At 47.3% G+C, this 18,200-nt stretch overlaps 1 protein-coding gene across 2 annotated transcripts in view; it reads left to right on the top strand.

The window, feature by feature from the left end:
• The first annotated feature begins 2,633 nt into the window (after positions 1-2,633).
• Positions 2,634-18,200, top strand: part of SMG5 (SMG5 nonsense mediated mRNA decay factor) — a 28,938-nt gene continuing 13,371 nt past the window's right edge. The window contains exons 1-10 of one of the 2 annotated variants that reach the window (XM_081305848.1): positions 2,634-2,870; positions 6,912-7,010; positions 7,821-7,944; positions 8,871-9,027; positions 10,715-10,804; positions 12,049-12,138; positions 12,827-12,905; positions 16,670-16,795; positions 16,888-16,956; positions 17,418-17,626. In XM_081305848.1, the coding sequence (XP_081161974.1) occupies positions 2,797-2,870; positions 6,912-7,010; positions 7,821-7,944; positions 8,871-9,027; positions 10,715-10,804; positions 12,049-12,138; positions 12,827-12,905; positions 16,670-16,795; positions 16,888-16,956; positions 17,418-17,626 (1,117 nt within the window). In that variant the 5' untranslated portion in view covers positions 2,634-2,796. Of the gene's footprint in view, positions 2,871-3,129; positions 3,149-6,911; positions 7,011-7,820; positions 7,945-8,870; positions 9,028-10,714; positions 10,805-12,048; positions 12,139-12,826; positions 12,906-16,669; positions 16,796-16,887; positions 16,957-17,417; positions 17,627-18,200 lie in introns of those variants that run through there. The other variant, XM_081305849.1, reaches the window with a different exon arrangement.

The raw sequence follows: 18,200 nt of genomic DNA, 5'->3' as shown, positions 1-18,200 counted from the left end.
ACTTTGCAAGAGCTTCTTTCCCACCAAGGATCTTCCCCCAAACGGAGAGGCTGCCCCTCCACCATCCCACCTCCCCTTCTCCCTGCAGATCCCTGCCCGGAACCCTCCTGATACCTGATACCAGTGACTTGCTGACAAATCTGGCCTGAGAAGTGGCAGTAGCAGGGCACTGGGTCCTTTCATCTCCAACCTAGGTGTTGGTCAATTTCCAAACTCCTTGCTAGCCCCCCTCGCTGATCCACGTGGCCTCGGTTTATCCATTCTAATGTTTAGGTCTGAACATGGCTGTGTCCCATGTTGCTTTCCTGTCTTTCTCCTTTCCGTACCGCCCACCATCTCACTGTTTCTGGATAAGGCTAAATCCCTTCCCTCACCTCCTCAGGAACCCTCTTGCCCTTGCCCATTGGATCCATAACACCCTCTTACTTTTCATCTGGGAGAGACGGAGGGTCCCCAGCATCCGGGAAAGAGCTGCCCAGCTCTCTGCTGGCTCTGCAAGTATTTCTGTCTCTCCTCCCTTTACCTGTGTCTCCAAACCTGTCTGACCAGAGCAGGTGGGGCCCAGATTAAAGGGGCAGGACACGCCCAGCTAAATCTGCCGACAGAAAAGGCATTAGCGGAAGACGTCATCCTTTCTGAAAATGGGGGTACAGCTGGGCATAGAAGTAAGTGTGTGTTCTAAACATCTGGGGCAGAGGTGTAAGAGCTCCCAGCTCAGGAAAGCAGGAGGTGTATGTGTGCGTGTGTGTGGGGAGAATGAATTCATACACCAAAGCATGCTTGGAGCAGGATACCTAGAAAACAATCTGCACATTTATTCATTCAACAGATGTTCATTAAGCAACTATTATTAGCTATGTACTATTCTACGCACAGCCACAGAGGAGAAGAAGATGACAGTCAAAGTCTCTGCCCTTGACCTTATCTTCTATTGGGGTAACAGATAATAAAGAAGGCCCAGCCAGGCATTGTAGTGCATGTGTGTAATCCCAAGTGATCCTGGAGGCGAGGCAGAAGGAACGCAAGTTTGAGGCCAGCCTCACAACTAAATCAGTAAGACTATGTCTATGGGGAAAACGTCTTTTTTTTTTTTTAAAGAGAGAGAGAGAGAATCTTTTAATATTTATCTTTCAGTTCTCGGGGGACACAACATCTTTGTTTGTATGTGGTGCTGAGGATCGAACCCGGGCCGCATGCATGCCAGGCGAGCGCGCTACCACTTGAGCCACATCCCCAGCCCCAGGAAAACGTCTTTGATAAAGTAACATTTGAGCTAAACCCAGTGAGAAATCAGAGTATACAACTGTTCCAGGCAGAAGAAGCACAAGTGAAAGGCCAGTAGGTGGGAGAGACTTAAGGCAGTTTCAGGAATGGAAAGCATTAGTGCCTGCAGCCAGGGGTATAACGGTAGAATAGGGATTTATATTCCCATTATAATGTGTACATAGGCCCCCAAACACCTTGCTTCTTGGCTTAGGCTTAAGGGTTAAAAAGCAATAGGTATTCAAGTTAGATAGGAGATGATCTTTCATTTTTTGTGAATTCAGGGCCTCTCATATTAGGCAAATGCTCTTCTACTGAGGTACATATGGAGCTGAGAGTTGATCTTTCTAATGAGAGGATGGGGAGTAGGGGCAGAAATATAAGGAAATGGCTTCTAATTCTTTCTCTTTCTCTCTCTTTTTTTTTTGGGGGGGGGTATCAGGTATTGAACTCAGGGGTACTTAATCACTGAGTTACATCCCTAGCCTTTTTTTTTTTTTTTTTTTTTGGTATTTTATTTAGAGACAGGGTCTTGTCTTGCTAAGTTGTTGAGGCTGGCTTTGAACTTCTGCCTCAGACTCCCAAACCGTTGGGATTACAGGCGTGGGTCACTTGAGACAGGGTCTTCTAAATTGCTGAGGCTGGCCTCGAATTTGCTATACTCCTGCCTCAGCCTCCTGAATCGCTGGGATTACAGGTGTGTACCACCTGGCCGGGCTGACTCCTCATGTCTATGTCATCTTATCCCTGAGGTCATTGGAGCTTTGTGAGGGCGGGGACAGGGTCTAGCTAGCTCATCTGTGTGCCCAGAACCCAGCACGCTGTTGGAAGACAGCAGGTGTTCAATGAATGTTTGCTGGATTAGTGAGAGGACTTGCAAGCTGGGAATCTTTGGCAGGGGACGATGAAAGGTCCAGGTGCTTCTACAATAGCCATATCTTCCAAAGCCTTAGCTCTACATGATGCTCGGCCTCTCCAAGGAAACTTTCACAAACACCTAATTTTGTCCATGTCACTGGGGGAAGGGGGTTGGAATCATTGTAATCAGTAATAGGAAGGAGGCTCAAATGGGGAGGGGTTAAGAGGCCCAAGGATGGATTAATGACCCCTGCTGGACACAGCAGTCACTCTCCCAGCTGGGAGTCCACCTCCCCAGATCCAGCTCAGCTTCAGCCGCCTCACTGGCTTCGTTGTCTCTCCTCCGGCAGCTTTGCCAATAAAGTTTTTCTCAAGAGCTGGGAGAAGCCGGAAAGAGGCCATGCTGCCCAGAGTGAGTTCTGGTAACTTCCCGGGAGGGAAAACGATTTCCGCGAGATTTGGGAGCAGCAGGCCACTGGCCCGCAGCAATAGAGCTGCTATCGCGAGATTTGGCGGGCGGAGGAGGAGCTGTCGCGGGCAGCCGCCTCACAGCGATGGCGGCCGAGCAGGGCCGGCGGCGGTGGCGGCTGCGGCTAAGGCCGGAGACGGCAGTGGTGGAGGCACTGGTGGGTGGCGGGGGCCTGTGACCGGGAGCCGCCCCCGGACCCGGGCACCATGAGCCAAGGCCCCCCTACAGGGGAAAGCAGCGAGCCTGAAGCAAAGGTCCTCCACACTAAGCGGCTTTACCGGTGAGCGGGGCCGGGGCGTGAGTGCAGCTGCTGGGGGAAGTGGGGGACGACGAGGGGCGGGGCCTCCCGCGCAGGCGGGGCCGGGTGCGGGCTCGGACGCGGGCGGGGGAGGAGAGTGCAATTTTGGACGGAGTCGGGGGCGGGGTCTCCTAACCCTGGGATGAAGCCGGTGGAGGAATTGGGTGGGTGGGAGTTTTGGAGGAAAGCACGTGGAGTCAGCCCTTCCCCAGTGAGCTTGGGGTGGGCAAGGAGCTTTGCAGAGTTGGGATGGCAATAAGGTGGGAATGGGGGACAGGAAGGGTTGGCTGGGTGGGGGGGGGGTCACAGATGGAGAAAAACCCGGAAGGGGAACGGTGCTTAGAGCCCTCTAGGATTTACAGGTCAGAGACCTAGGCAGGAATCCGCAGAAACAGGTTCAAGTCCTTGCTCTGCTCTTGCTGCATGACCTTGGGCCTCAGTTTCCTCTTCCTTAAAAGGAGAGATTTGGATTGGATGCACTCTGAAGTCCCATTAATCTCTAATTTGGGGGAGTCTGTATGAGAAGAAATAATGAAAGAGTAGCTGTGTTGGTTTGGAAGGGTCATGAAGGACTTTGGGTGCAGCTTGTTCTTAGGACATGGAAGCCCATTTAAGGACTCATGAATACAATCCTTTACCAGGCAACTTCCCTTCCTGGTTTCTAATTTCCACAGTGCCTTCCCTACTCCTCAAGTCACACATTCAGCTCTTCAGGCCTCTGCTGGGAACCGGGCAGTATGAGGTCTTCCCAATTTGGCTGGAAGAATTTTTGTTTAGGTCAACTGGAACATGGGCCCTGGAATTGGATCATAATAGGAAGAAGCATAGAAACCAAACTGAGTTTTTTTGCTTTGTAGTAGGAAGTAGGGTTTGGGATTTTCATTTGGCCCCATCTCTGTTGAACAGAAATGTTTGCCTGAAAAGACTACCCTCAGAGCCCTGGGCCCCATCTTGGCAGTGAAAGAGTCAAGAGGATGTGTTGTCTTTTCCTCCCTGAGTAGGCATCCGGGTCTGCTCTGTCCTTGTAAGCCAGAAAGCAGAGGGGAGTATAGGCCATTCCAAAAATAGAAGAGTGATCCAATCCAGCAGCCCCTGGGCACCCACTGTGGGCTGTCCCAAGCAGTCCCCAAGCTGGTGAGGAGTTGGCTAGGGGTGGCACGTGGGCCTCATCATGCTGCTGAGTGTCACTGCTGCCTGTCAGAGCGTAGGCAGTGTCTGCAAATTCCTTCCTTCTCTCCAGCTTTGGGGGATGGCTCCAGCCATTCTAATTTTTCTCCCATCTAGTTCTTTCTCAAACCCTGACCTTCACAGCACTGACTTAAACTAGTGTATTTGCATGTGTGGCTTACATGTGTGCACATGGGTATCTGTGCCTCTAATTGTCTAATTGTGCAGTGTTGGCTTTGAGTAGGGTAAACATTTCAGGAAGCCAGTCTGTTTTTATATTTATTTGTTATAACAGTGGTGGTTGGTGGAAGGAACTGGGAGGGAGGTCCAATTTCTCTTCCTAAATTATTTGTGTGGTTAAACTATGGACCTATCACTGGGTTTCAGTAAGTTTGGGAAACTCCCACACCTAGCTCTTTACAGATAGGAAATTCTGAAGTATTTTATGAGTGACAGAAGAAAAAGAAGCAGAAGTGTTGCTGGAAGGGACATAAGCACCAATTAATTTATTAGGCTAGTTAATGAGTTATTTATTTTAAAAACATATTTTCTTTTTAACACCGTGCAAGGCTTGGGATTATAATAGTGAAGGAGACAACAGTAGCTGGGCGTGGTGGTGCATACCTGTAATCCCCGTGACTGTGACTTTAGAAATAGACGCAGGAGGATTCTAAGTTCAAGGCTAACCTCAGCAACTTAGAGAGATCCTGTCTCAAAATAAAAAAGGATTGAGGATGTAGTTTAGCGGTAAAGTTCCCTAGGTTCAATCTCCAGTAACCCCCCCCCAAAAAAAAAAAAAAAAAAACCAAGATTATAGTTTAGTAAAAGACCTTATGATCTGATGGGGAAAAAGTGCTGAGCCCTCTCAAATTTATACATTTGTGATAAGAATTTTCCAGAGTAGTGATTATTATTTCTAATTTTTTTTAATTGAACAGAAACACATCATCTTTGTTTTACTAATTTATTTACTTTATGTGGTGCTGAGGATCAAACCTGGTGCCTCATGTGTGCAAGGCGAGTGCTGCACCACCGAGCCACAACCCCAGCCCCCAGAGTAGTGATTATTAACCTTTTTTAGATTAGGATGTAAGGAGAGTTCTGGAGGCTATCTATAAAAATGCACTTGGGCCAGAGTTGTAGCTGTCTAGCTACAAGCCCCGGGCTCAGTCATCAGCACCCAAAAGAAAAATGCATACACTCCTGTTAGATCTGACTGTGGCACTGATGTTAAAAACCCTGCGTTGCTGGGTATAGTGGCCTGCACCTGTTGCCTAGTTACTCAGGAGACTGGGGCAGGAGGGTCTTTTGAGCTGAGGCATTCAAGGCTACCCTGGGCAATATAGTAAGCACTACCTCTTAAAAAAAAAAAAATCCCTGCCCTGGGGACTAAGCTGGTGTCAGTAAATCACTCACTGCTGCTATCCCTGGCACTGAGGGCCAGGCTGGCTAGAAGGGCCTGACTCTCATCTCTTGATCTCATCTCCAGAAGGTGTTTGGAGAAATGCTAAGCTCTCAAGATTGCCTGCTATAAGAAGGCCTCATTGCTGTCCCACCCACTCAGCTGGGTGCTGGCAGTCACTTGGCCCTGTACAGAGCAGCTTTTATTGGTTGGTGTACCACCTAAGCCACCACCACCACCAAGTGCCAGCCTGCTTGCCCTGAGCTGGGAACACATTTCAGTTTGTTCTGGGAATCATCACCCTTTGTTTTTTGGTTGCTCTGTTTTTCTGGTCCACAGCTGTGTCTGATTCACCTGTTCTCACAGCTGCTACCTGCTGTCCTCTGGGTTTTACCCTTCCAGAGTTGACACCTACCTCTGGGACTTCTTGGCCATTCATTGTAGTTTCTGTGGCTTTCTTTTCTGTAATGACAGAGTAGTGTCTTGACTCTTCCCCTCATCCTTATACAACAAGAAGATTAGAAGCTAACTCTGTGTTTGCTATGTACCTGGCACTGTCATAAGTGCTTTGTATATTAGCTAATTTAATCCTCATAAGGTCGGTGATCATATTCTCATTTTATAGTGGAGTGAACTGAGACATAAGGAAGTTGGGTATTTTGCTCAGGCCCAGAAAACTTGTAAGAAATGGAGTCAGGATTTGAACCCAGGCAGTCTGGTTTTCAAGCTTACACTCAACCACTATGCAAAATAGTCTTTCAATAGAATCAGGACTTATGATTAAGCAGCTCAGGAGTCCCCTTTATCTTCCCATACCCTGCAATTCCAAAGCAGACTTTTACATCAGAGGTTTTATGTCAGGGATAATAAACCCTTGAATAATAATAATGATCCATTCATTCTACTATTCTTTATTGAATGCTTACCATGTAACAAAACTACAGATAAATTATTGCCATTTAATCCTTACAACAGTCCTCTGAGTAGCTGCTACTATTATGTCTATTTTGATATTGTAACTTTTAAACGTTTAGATACTTTGCCCAAAGACACGGCCAGGGTTCAAACTCGAAAGCTTTTCTGCTGGCATCACAGCCTGCATTCTTTCCATCTGGAGAGTCGATCTTCCCACGTCACAGTTTCTGTACCTTGACACTGTTGACATATTGAACAGGATAATTCTCTATTGTGGTGGGCTATCCTGTCAGCACCCACTAAATGCTAGTAGCACACACATCCCCACACCCCTTGTGACAACTTAGAATGCCTTCATCATGGACGGTTTCCAGATGCCCCTTGGTGGCGGCGCTGCTGTATCAGATGGAGGATGTGTTCATCTTGTTTTGTGTGGACCTTAGCTGCAGTCATGTTATTTTCCCTCCCCTCTAGAGTCAGCATCTGAGGGGAACCATGCATGCATGTGACTTGGGCTCTTTGCCTACATTTCCCTACAGGGCTGTGGTGGAGGCTGTGCATCGACTTGACCTCATCCTTTGCAACAAAACCGCTTATCAAGAAGTATTCAAACCAGAGAACATTAGCCTGAGGAACAAGTAAGTTGGAGACCACCAATCCCGAACGCTTCCTGGTCTGTCTCCACCGGAATGGCAGTTGAGCTAGGAGTGGTGGTGCATATCTGTAATCCCAGTGATTTGGGAGGCTGAGCCAGGAGGATTGCACGTTCCAGACCAGCCTGACCAGATTAGTGAGACCCTGTCTCAAAAACGAAGAAGGGATGGGATGTAGTTTGATGGTAGGGTGCCTACCTCTGAGTTAAATTCCAAATTAACTCCTGTCCCACAAAAAAAAAAAAAAAAAAAAAAGCATTTGAAGGAGTTGGCCATGGAGGCAAAGAGAGAAAGAGGGGCAAGAAGGCAGAGAGAAGCTGGGTGCGGAGGCACGTGCCTGTAATCCCAGTAGCTCAGGAGGCTGGGACAGGAGGATCACAAGTTCAAAGCCAGCCTCAGCAACTTAGTGAGGGCCTAAGCATCTTAGGAGACCCTGTCTCTAAATAAAATACAAAATAGGACTGGGGATGTGGCTCAGTGGTCAAGTGCCCCAAGTTCAGTCCCTGATAACCTCCTCTTCTCCCCCCCCCCCAAAAAAAAAGAAGGCCCAGAAAGAGGTGCAGGGGGGAACTGAAGACTGTTGAAATCCTTGTTGCTTCCTGTATCTGTTTTTCGGGGCTCGTGCACTACTTTCTTGACGGCTGCTGTTCTGGATCACATTGACTCTGATTATCCATCTCTTGTCAAGCACGTAGATTTGTCGGTGAGGGTAAATGGCACATGGCTCCTGCCCTCAGTTCTGTGTCCCTCACCAAGGGATGGGCCATCTCTTTCATGTACCCTTACCACTCCCAGGCTGCGTGAGCTTTGCGTCAAGCTTATGTTCCTGCATCCAGTGGACTATGGAAGGAAGGCTGAGGAGCTGCTGTGGAGAAAGGTGTACTATGAAGTTATCCAGCTTATCAAGACCAACAAAAAGGTAAGGGGGCCCTAGAACTTGGGAAGAAACTCGACTGAGGAGGGGAGCTAAGGAAGAGACACCTGGGAACCTGGGCCTAGACCATGGTTGGAGGCAGGGAAGCCACGGGGAAGATGGCAGAAAGGAGGGAGGGAGTCGAGACGTAACTGAAGTTCAAGAAGGAAGGGAGCCTGTCCCAGATGGGGTGACCAGAGAGGTAGATCCAAAGACATAGGGGCTACTCGTGAGAAGAGAGCGGGTGGATGAGGTTCCAGAGTCAAGGAGATAAGTTTGTGGCTGGTGCAGTGGTACATGCCTGTAACCTCCTAACAACTCAGAAGACTGAGGCAGGAGGATGGTTGGAGAGTAACTTCAGTGCTGTAAGAAGAACCGATCTCAAAAAATAAAAATAAATAAATAAAATAAAGGTATTTATCGTGTCCAACTACAATAACAAAAAAATTTTTTTTTAAATAAATTGGGGCTGGGGTTGTAGCTCAGTGGTAGAGCACTTGCCTAGCACGTGTGAGGCCTTGGTTTGATCCTCAGCACCACATAAAGAAAAATAAAATAGTTATTAAAAAATAAATAAATTAGTAAATAAATAAACATAAAAATAAAAAAAAAATTTAAAAGGGGGGCTGAGGTTATGGCTCAGTGGCAGAGCGCTTGCCTAGCATGTGTGAGGCACTGGGTTCGATGCTCAGCACCACATAAAAATAAGGTATTGTGTCTGTCTACAACTAAAAAGTTTTAAAAAATAAATAAATAATAAAAGGGGCTGGGATGTAGCTCAGTGATAAGAGCACCCCTGGGTTCAATTAAAAAAAGAAAAAGTTGATTTTCTCAGTGAGATAAGCAGGTTGGGGGAGTGGAGGAGTGGGGGAGTGGGGGAATGGTACTATGAGCTTATTGTTTAGCCAGCCCCTTCCCTTTCCCATCTCTAGCACATCCACAGCCGGAGCACCTTGGAATGTGCCTACAGGACACACCTGGTGGCTGGTATTGGCTTCTACCAGCATCTCCTTCTCTATATCCAGTCCCACTACCAGCTTGAACTACAGTGCTGCATTGACTGGACCCACGTCACCGACCCTCTTATAGGTCAGTGCAGCCGGAAAGGTGGACTTGAGGAGAAGGTTCCTGGGCCTCACTTTTTGCCGCCTTGTCCCTTGGAGTTTGTAGAGCTTGTGACCCAGCCAGGCTTCAAGAAGCCTGGGTTTAACCAGTCTTACGAGATAGGGTAAAGATGTTAAGGAAGGGGAGAGCTTGGAATTGTGGGCCAGTATGAGGAGGAACCAGAAACATTTAGAATGGGTCTGGAAGAGGATAGTAATAATATTTCTTTTCCTCTCCCAGGTAAATCTCGCCAGCACTGTTTCTTTGACTTTAGAGATTGTTTCCCAAAGCTTGGGGAAGGCAGTGAAGTCTTTAGAAATGTTGGGCAGATTGTGGGCCGTCTTTCAGGACAGTGCAGATCCCTTTTCTGCAGTGGAGGTGCTGGCAGCTGCAGTTGCTTTACCTTTTCTAGTTGGCAGTTTTCTTTTCAGTTCAGCTACCCTGTAGAGCTCCTTCCCTTGATTGTCCTTATTGTGTCCCCTTTCCTCCCCTGAACCACGTCCCCACCCCCATCAGGACAGACAGAGGTGGAGGTCATGTCCTTGCCACCACATAATAGCATTCTCTGGTCAGAAGCAGAGCGTCTGTGTTTTGTGCATTTAAAAACATTTTTGGACAGTGGGGGTGTAGCTCGGTGCTGCAGTGCTGTGTAGCTGCCCGAGCCCTGGGTTCTGTCCTCAGTACTGTAAAATAACAAAGTTATTCCAAGATGATGTCCAAAGCCACATGGACTTTTGGGTCCACATCCTCAAAAGTTTTTTCAAAGAGTTCCCCAAACCATTTAAGTTTTCTTCTTCGTTGATGTTTTCTTTATTCAGCCAACTAAGAGATTTCTACAGAAAACATTTGGAAGGGCTTTTCAGAATAGGAGCTCCAAAGCCCTCAGAGCGGCTGTCAGTTGGGATGGCTGAGAGGATGGTCTCTGAAGCCAGACTGTGTTTTGAGTCCTGGCTGTGTCACTCCCCAACTGTGTGACTGATTTCCTCCACTGTGAAACAGGAGTATTAACTACTTCATGGAGTTGCATGGGGATTAAGTTAATGCTGTAGACACTTAAACCTGTACCTGGAAAGTAGGGAAATTGCCACCCAAAAAGCCCAAGCGCTCTGAACCAAAATCACAAGGCTGCTTAGCTGAAGCGAGAGGGGACAGCCAGGCACTTTTCGCCGTGACCATCGCTAGTCCTCAGGCAGGGCAAGCGCACTTGTCTACTCTCTGGGAAGACTCTCCGTGCTGCCTTTCCTCTCTGGGCTCTCATCAGGCAGAAAGGAGCATTTGCTTGGGCCTCACTCACATGCCATTCTTCTGGGCAAGTTAGTTTCCCATCTCCACCCCAGCCTTTTATCTTAATGTAGATAGCTCCATAAAAGACACCCGTAACCTTCCTGATTCTTGAGCCTCATCTCTTCCTCCTTTCTGGAAGGGGCACCCCCAGGGTACTGTCCTGGGTTCAGGACCTAGTCCTCCTCTTTCAGTTCCTTCCTGTCCTGTGGGTGAATCCTGCCTGTGAACCTCTGTATCTGTCTGCATCTTAGATGAATGTCTTCTCTGCCCAGAAGACATGGTTCCAAGGCCGGTCTTCGAGTTTCCTCCTTTATCCACTTTAGAAGAATGTTTCTGCTTAAGTGGGGACAGAGGTATGGACTCAGAAATCAACCTTTCTGTCTTTCAGGATGCAAGAAGCCAGTGTCAGCCTCAGGGAAGGAGATGGATTGGGCACAGATGGCATGCCACCGATGTCTGGTATACCTGGGAGACTTGTGTAAGAACCTGAACCTTTTATTTATTTCCTCTCTTTGGGGCCATGGGAAAGGCCCAGGCTGCTTCAGTTTTGGTACCACCTTTTACATGAGTAAAGAGCAGAAGAAATGGTTTGGCCTCTGATAACTTCTCCCCTCCAGTCTATTGATAGTGATCCCTCCTGGGGGTCAGAGAGGACCAGTGAATATGGGACACGGGGAAGGGCCTTTGAGCTCTGAGAATGTCAAGGTGCTCACTAGTGGGTTAAGAAGATTTTTAACTTGTTATCTTTCTCCCTTGATGCTCTTGTTTATCTTCTTTGGCTTCTACACGAGTAGGAATTTAATCAAGCAGGACCTCAGGGAGCATTCTCTGCCTGACACATATTTCTGAGAATGGAAAAGCCCTCTCTTGTTTTATGGGCTGTGGGTCTCTAGACTTCATAGACAGGTATGCCTCATTAGGCTGCTGGTGTGTAGCTGCTGGGCAGAGTATCTTTTATTGATGAAGGTTCCTTCTGTCCCTTCCTGCAACCCACTCCTAAAGTAATGGGCATTGTGTGCAGAGAGTGAACTCTTTCATATTAGGCAGACCAGTGTGTCGTTAGCAGTGTCTTACCTGTAGAATCTGGCAGTTGCATTCTAGGACCAAATATGAGAGGTCTTTGCAAACAAATGCAGCGGCTCCCTTTCATTGGGAAGAGAAAATCAAGAAGATCCTGTTTAGCTGGGTGCAGTGGTGTATGCCTGTAATTCAGCAACTCAGAGGCTGAGGCAGGAGGATCTCAAGTTCAAGGCCAGTATGGGCCTTAGCAAGACCCTGTCTTAAAATAGAAAGGGTTGGCTCGGCATGGTGATGCATACCTGTAATCCCAGCAGCTCTGGAGGCTGAGACAAGAGGATTGCGAGTTCAAAGCCAGCTTCAGTAATGGCAAGGCGCTAAGCAGCTCAGTGAGATCTTGTCTCTGAAGAAAATACAAAAATAGTGCTGGGGATGTGGCTTAGTGGTTGAGTGCCCCTGAGCTTAATCCCCGGTACCAAAATAAATAAATAAAAATAAGAAGGGTAGGGTTGAAGGAAGACAGAATTGGGCCCCTTGCCCATGGTCACGCAGGTCAGGACTGTGTCCGAGACCCACAACCTGTTAAACAGCTTCGGTCCCTCTGTACCAGGTTCTCGTTATGGCTTTTCAGAATGGGCCTTTGATGAGGGGGAGAGAGAGTTTTCTGAATTCATCTCTTTCCCCTTCTTCCTCTCTTTCCTACAGCACGCTATCAGAATGAACTAGCAGGTGTAGACACTGAGCAGCTAGCTGAGAGATTTTACTACCAAGCCCTGTCAGTGGCTCCCCAGATTGGTAAGTGAACCTCTTAGTTGGGCCTCCAAACCAGTATCATTTTTCAAGAGGAAGATAGTACCATTGAGATAGTGGGCGTACTCATTTCTTCCAGGTTTTCGCCACCCTCAGCTCTCTCATACTTCACCTTGGATGTATATTCTTCACCTTATAACACACTCAGAAGGTGGTAGAGAGAGAGGAGAAATGGAAATGTCATCTAAGGAGGGAGGCAGGAAAGAAGAAGGGGACAATGACTTCCCTATTTATGAGGTCTCTGTAGAAAGAGGAAATCATACTTCCACTGTCCCCACAGGAGATGCAGTGGGAGAAAGGGTGGGATTCCGTTGTAGATAGAGATGGGGATTTGCATGTGGGACATAGGAAGGAACTCAGAGCTAAAACACTGAGCTAGGGGAGAGAACGGGGCTTCACGGAGTTCCATCAGCCCCAGAAGAGCCGCAGTGGCAGGTGAAGAAGTACGCCTCAGTAGTGCAGGTGACCCCTGGCCAGCCAGGGGAAGCAGGTTGCTAGGAAGTGAGAAGAGACCAGTAGTCTTCCGGAGGAACAAAGTTAAGTTGCCAATCGACTGAGACACCAGAGTTGTTGCAGACCCACCTGTTTTCCCCATAAGCCCAGCGTTGGTTGGGCCTGGCAGCGTTGGCTGAATACTGTGGCCTTCAACTGCATGAATTCACTTTCTTTCCAGGAATGCCCTTCAACCAGCTGGGCACCCTTGCGGGCAGCAAGTACTATAATGTGGAAGCTATGTATTGCTACTTGCGCTGGTGAGTATTTGTCCGCTCTGCTTTCCTGTCTGCATCCCCCTGCTTTGTCTTCTTTCCTTCTTTCTGTAGCTCCTGGCTCAGAGGGATGGGGGGATGGTAGATTAAGGGCAGGCCACCTGGATTTGTAGACACTAGGACAGCTAAAATAACTACACGCTATCTTATGCAGAGTACAGGGTTGCTGTCTTCCTGAAGAAGGAAGTAAACTTGCTAAAGTTGATAAAATGTTACCCAAGTGGCCTCTGACAAGAACCTCAGGATTCTTGGTCTTCGGTGTCTTAATGCAATGCTGTAACATGGAAGGACCAGCTTAGCAGCAGGATGGGTCAGTGCTTCCTTGGGTCTGAGCCTCAGCTTTTAAAATTAAGAAAAAAAGTTTCAGGGCACCCAAAATTGTTTAGTCTTGAGGTACTGAGTCCTCATAACTGAGTGCCCTGAGGCTGATAGGTAGCCCCGAATGCTGTTGGTTAAATTGGTTGTTATAGTATGGAATAAATTGCCTGGAAAACTCCCTGTGATCACTTAATCAGGTCTAAAGCCAAATGGTTCTTAGGAGAGGTTATAAAGTGAGTTGGGCTTTAAACAAAGGGGATAGCATGGTTTTCTTAGCTTAAATGATCAAACATTGAAGTGTAATATATTAAAGACCTAATTCTGCCTTCTGATTCCATGTGCTGAAATCATTGGTTCACAAGGTCAAGGAAATCCGTTGCCTGTATCAGCCACGGGTTAGCTCTGGGGTGTGCCTCTCCAGTTTAGGGCAGCCTGGCACCCCCACTGTGCTACTGCAGCCGTTCCTTCCTCAGTGTGATTACCCGGTTTATGACGTTCCATGTGTCTTTCCTGTTTCTTGAGTGCTTTCAGAGAATGCCCCCCTTACTCGTTTTTGGCCCCCATCACACTCATAAGCTTGCTTTAGGGTAAGTCACTTCAAAATAGAGCCAAGCACGTCTGGGAGGTCCCACTGAGAGCCTACTCTCCTGGGCTAAAACAATTGTATTTCATGCTTTATGAGTTAAGGCATTTGGGCAGGGCTTAGTGGGCAACCCTTGGATTCTTTGAAATTCACCTGATCTAGAGGTCTGAGAAGTCTGGAAGATTGGCTCATCTGGACCCCATTCTCCATTTAGTCTCAGGGGCTCTCCAGGTGGTCTCCTCCTCAAGGTAGATAGACGTCTTACATAATGCCTTACGATCTAATAGTGAACTATGTATGCCCTGAGAGACTTAGAAGTAGAGTCTGTCAGTTTTTCTTTTATTCTTATTCTATTTCTTTTCTTTCTTTTTTTTTTTTTATGTAGATGGACACAATATCTTTATTTATTTTTATGTGGTGCCAAGGGTTGAACCCAGTGCCTCATGTGTGCGAGGCATGTGCTCTACCACTGAGTTACAACCCCAGTCCTATTATTATTATTAATAATAATTTTTTGGTACTGGGGATTGAACCCAGGGGCACTTTACCACTGAGCTATGTCTCCACCCCAGCTCTTATATATATATATATATATATTTTTTTTTTAAATACATATTTTTAAGTGTTGATGAATCTTTGTTTTGTTCACTTCTTTATATGCAGTGCTGAGACTCAAGCCCAGTGCCTCACATATGCCAGGCAAGCGCCCCGCCTCTGAGCCACAACCCTAGTCCCCCAGCTCTTTTTTTGTTTTTTTATTGAGACAGGGTCTTGCTAAATTGCCCATGTTGGCCTTCAACTTCAGATCCTCCTGCCTCACCCTCCCAAGTTGCTGGAATTACAGTCATGTGTCACAATACCTACAGTATCTGCCAATTTCTTTTCTTCTCCTTTTTCTTTCTTTCTTTTTTTTTTTTTTTAAGAATTTATCATTCTTTCTATTTTGGGTGCTATTTCAGCTGAATGTGGATGCTACATAGTGGAGATTCAAGATTCTTTGCTAAGCAGTTTTTTTTTGGTACCAAGGATATTAATCTTAGGGGCACCCAGCCACTGAGCCACATCACCAGCCTATTTTGTATTTTATTTAGAGACATGGTCTCACTGAGTTGCTTAGTGTCTTGCTTTTTGCTGAGGCTGGCTTTGATCCTTCTGCCTCTGCCTTCTGAGCCGCTGGGATTACAGGCGTGGGCCAGAGCACCTGGCTGTGCTAGTTTCTTAATGCCTGACTTCAGAGACCTCCAGCCACTTCTGCCATGTCTGCTGGTCAGAGCTGTTGCAGAGCCCTTCCTGCTGTAAAACTGAAGGGAGGAACCCTATTTCTCAGCAGGAGGAGTATCAAAGAATTTATGACTGTCTTTAATTTACCACCAATGTATATTCTTTTTACACCTTGCTTTTTATAACTAAAAAGTTGTTTTACCTTAATTTTTAAAATACTATATATATATATATATATATATATATTTTTTTTTTTTTGCAGTGCTGGGGGTAGAACCCAGGGCCTCCTGCATGCTAGGCATAGACTCTCCTGAAAGTGATCTGGCTTTTTGATTAGACTTGTGCGTACTTGGCATGTGCTCTACCACAGATCTATACTTCCAAGCCTAAAAGTTGTTTTTAATTTTTTGTAGTTTTAGATGGACAGAATGCCTTTATTTTATTTGTATATAGTGCTAAGGATTGAACCCAGTGCCTGTCACGTACTAGGCAAGTGCTCTGCCACTAAGCTACAGCCCCAGCCCCTAAAAGTTGTTTTTTAAAAATAAGACAAAAAAACAAAGCTTGTGAAGTAGTGCCGAGGTTGTTGGTTTTGTAGTGAGGTGGACTCGGAGCCTCAGCTCTGCCATGAGTCAGCTGTGTGACTTTGGGCAATGTCCTTGTTCTCACAGGCTCCCTTTTCTCTCTTTTTTAAAAATATTTTTTTTTAGTTGTCAGTGGATCTTTTATTTATTTATCTGGGGTGCTGAGGATCGAAGCCAGGGTCTAACACATGCCAGGCAAGCACTCTACCACTGAGCCACAACTCCAGCCCCCTTTCCTCTCTTTTAAGTGTGGACAGTGCTAGGGTACTCTCTGTACCTGACATAAGGGATGCTTAGTACGTGTTTGTGTTTGAAAGAGTGTTGGAAGGATTAACTGCAACAATGTGGGTAGATATATTTGCTCGTAGTAAATGCTCGTTAAATGCTGCCTGTTGTAGTTAGGATAATGTATTTCAGTGATTAAAATAAGTTAAGGTCATAATGTAGAATAGGATTATTGTCTGTTTTCCGGATATTGAGGAGAGTAAGATATCAGTTACTCAGATTCATCTGGAAGTTGAGCTGGGCACAGTGGCTCTTGGGAGCAACTTGGGAAGCTGAGGCAGGAGAATTGAAAGTTCAAGCTTAGCCTGAGCAACTTAGTGAGATCCTGTCACAAAATACAAAATAAAAAGTGCTGGGGGTGTAGCTCAGTGGTGGCACACTAGGTTCCAGTACAGCAAAAGCAACAGCAAGTGCCGGGGCTGGGGCTCCGTGGGAGAGTTCCTGCCTAGCACGCGTGAGGCACTGGGTTCGATCTCCAGCACTGCGTCAAAATAAGTAAAAATAAAGGTATTGTATCCATCTACAACTAAAAAACATATTTAAAACATCAGCAGCAACAAATTTGGAAGTTGTATGAGTGTACTTTATTGGGTAGCTTAGGCATCTTTTACCCTGAATATATATATATATATAAGGTGAGGTGGGGGACAGCCTATATATACTAGTGACATTGTTCCCTAAAGCCCTGGTAGAGTAACTTGCCCTTCTCCACCTCTCCCCTGCCAAGACTCAATAGTTCCTCCTCGTATCTCCTTCAGCATCCAGTCAGAAGTGTCCTTTGAGGGGGCCTACGGGAACCTCAAGCGGCTATATGACAAGGCAGCCAAAATGTACCACCAGCTGAAGAAGTGCGAGGCGCGGAAGCTCTCTCCCAGCAAAAAGAGGTGGGTGGGGTCTGGGTAAGACAGGGCCTTCCTGTCAGTGCAGCGAGGACTTTGGGGCCACTTAACATTTACCTGGGCTCCTCTTGTTTCAGATGTAAGGATATTAAGAGACTGTTGGTGAACTTTATGTACCTGCAAAGCCTCCTGCAGCCCAAAAGCAGGTGAGTGGAGAAAAACAGAAGCAAAAATCACATTGTGCGAGCCCCAGTGAGGATGCTGCTTTGCACAGGAGGCCGAGGAGGGCTCTGCCTGTTGGAGTTTGCCTCCACTGGAAATTCTCCATCCTTGGCACCCCTTGCTCTTTGTCCATTCTCCTAGCAGCTCACCCTCTGTGACAAAGTAGGTCCTAAGTGTGGAAGACAGAACTGTCACCCACACCCCATCCCATTTTGTTTAGTCTGCTCTGTGTTGTTTGTTTGTTTGTGGTGCTGGGATGAAGGGCCTTTTGTGGGGGGCAAGTGCTTTTCCACAGAGCCACGCCCATTTTGTCTGCTTTGGAGACAGCCCGGCACTGTCTCCTCCCCTGGTCTCACCTGTAAGACCCCGTAGTCTTTCTGAGTCTTCATTGCCAATTCCCTCGGGCCCAGCACTGACCTGCCTTGTTACTCCTGCCCTTCCACAGTTCTGTGGACTCCGAGCTGACCTCCCTTTGCCAGTCGGTCCTGGAGGACTTCAACCTCTGTCTCTTCTACCTGCCCTCCTCGCCCAACCTCAGCCTGGCCAGTGAGGAGGAGGAGGAGTATGAGAGTGGATACGCGTTTCTCCCGGATCTGCTCCTCTTTCAGATGGTCATCATCTGCCTTATGGGTGTGCACAGCTTGAAGAGAGCAGGTAACCTTCCTCATGACCCGCTTGCCCCTCTGACCGGACCTCATGCCCTGTTTTGCAGCTCGTTACATGTAAACTTCCTTCCACAAACAGCCCCTTCACTGTTTCACTGCTTGGATGTGGGAGAAATGAGGGCCAAAGAACCTCACCTTATGTGGCCTCCTGTGAATGAGCAAAGGCGACAGTGTGTCCCTCATACCCCCCCCCCCCCACACACAGATATGTACACACTTGGCCAGGAGAAGCGCCAAATATGTAGCTGATGATACCAACATAGTTCTGACCCAGGCACCTGGGGAAGCCTTTCTGGCAGAGGTGTATGTAGAGCAAGATTTGAAGGGAGGAGGGGAGGGGCAGGGCCGGGCAGGGCCGGGCGCAAAGTTCTTGGGTAATTGGGAAGAACCTTGAAGCTAGGGATCCTGAGCTAGGACAAGAAGGTGTGCTTCCATGAGGGGGCACAGGGTGAGCTGGTGCGTTCTAGACTGTCAGAAGGACGATGGTCCAGAGACTTGGGAAATCTTTTTTTACCTTAGCAGAAGCTTTGAAGTGTAGTCAGATCCTTGGATGAGTTGAGAAC

This window comes from Spermophilus citellus, assembly GCF_964194105.1.
Source record: "Spermophilus citellus genome assembly, chromosome: 9".
NCBI classification, from domain to species: Eukaryota; Metazoa; Chordata; class Mammalia; order Rodentia; family Sciuridae; genus Spermophilus; species Spermophilus citellus.
The sequence above is the reverse complement of the archived record's forward strand: the minus strand, read 5'-3'. Positions and strand labels throughout refer to the sequence as shown.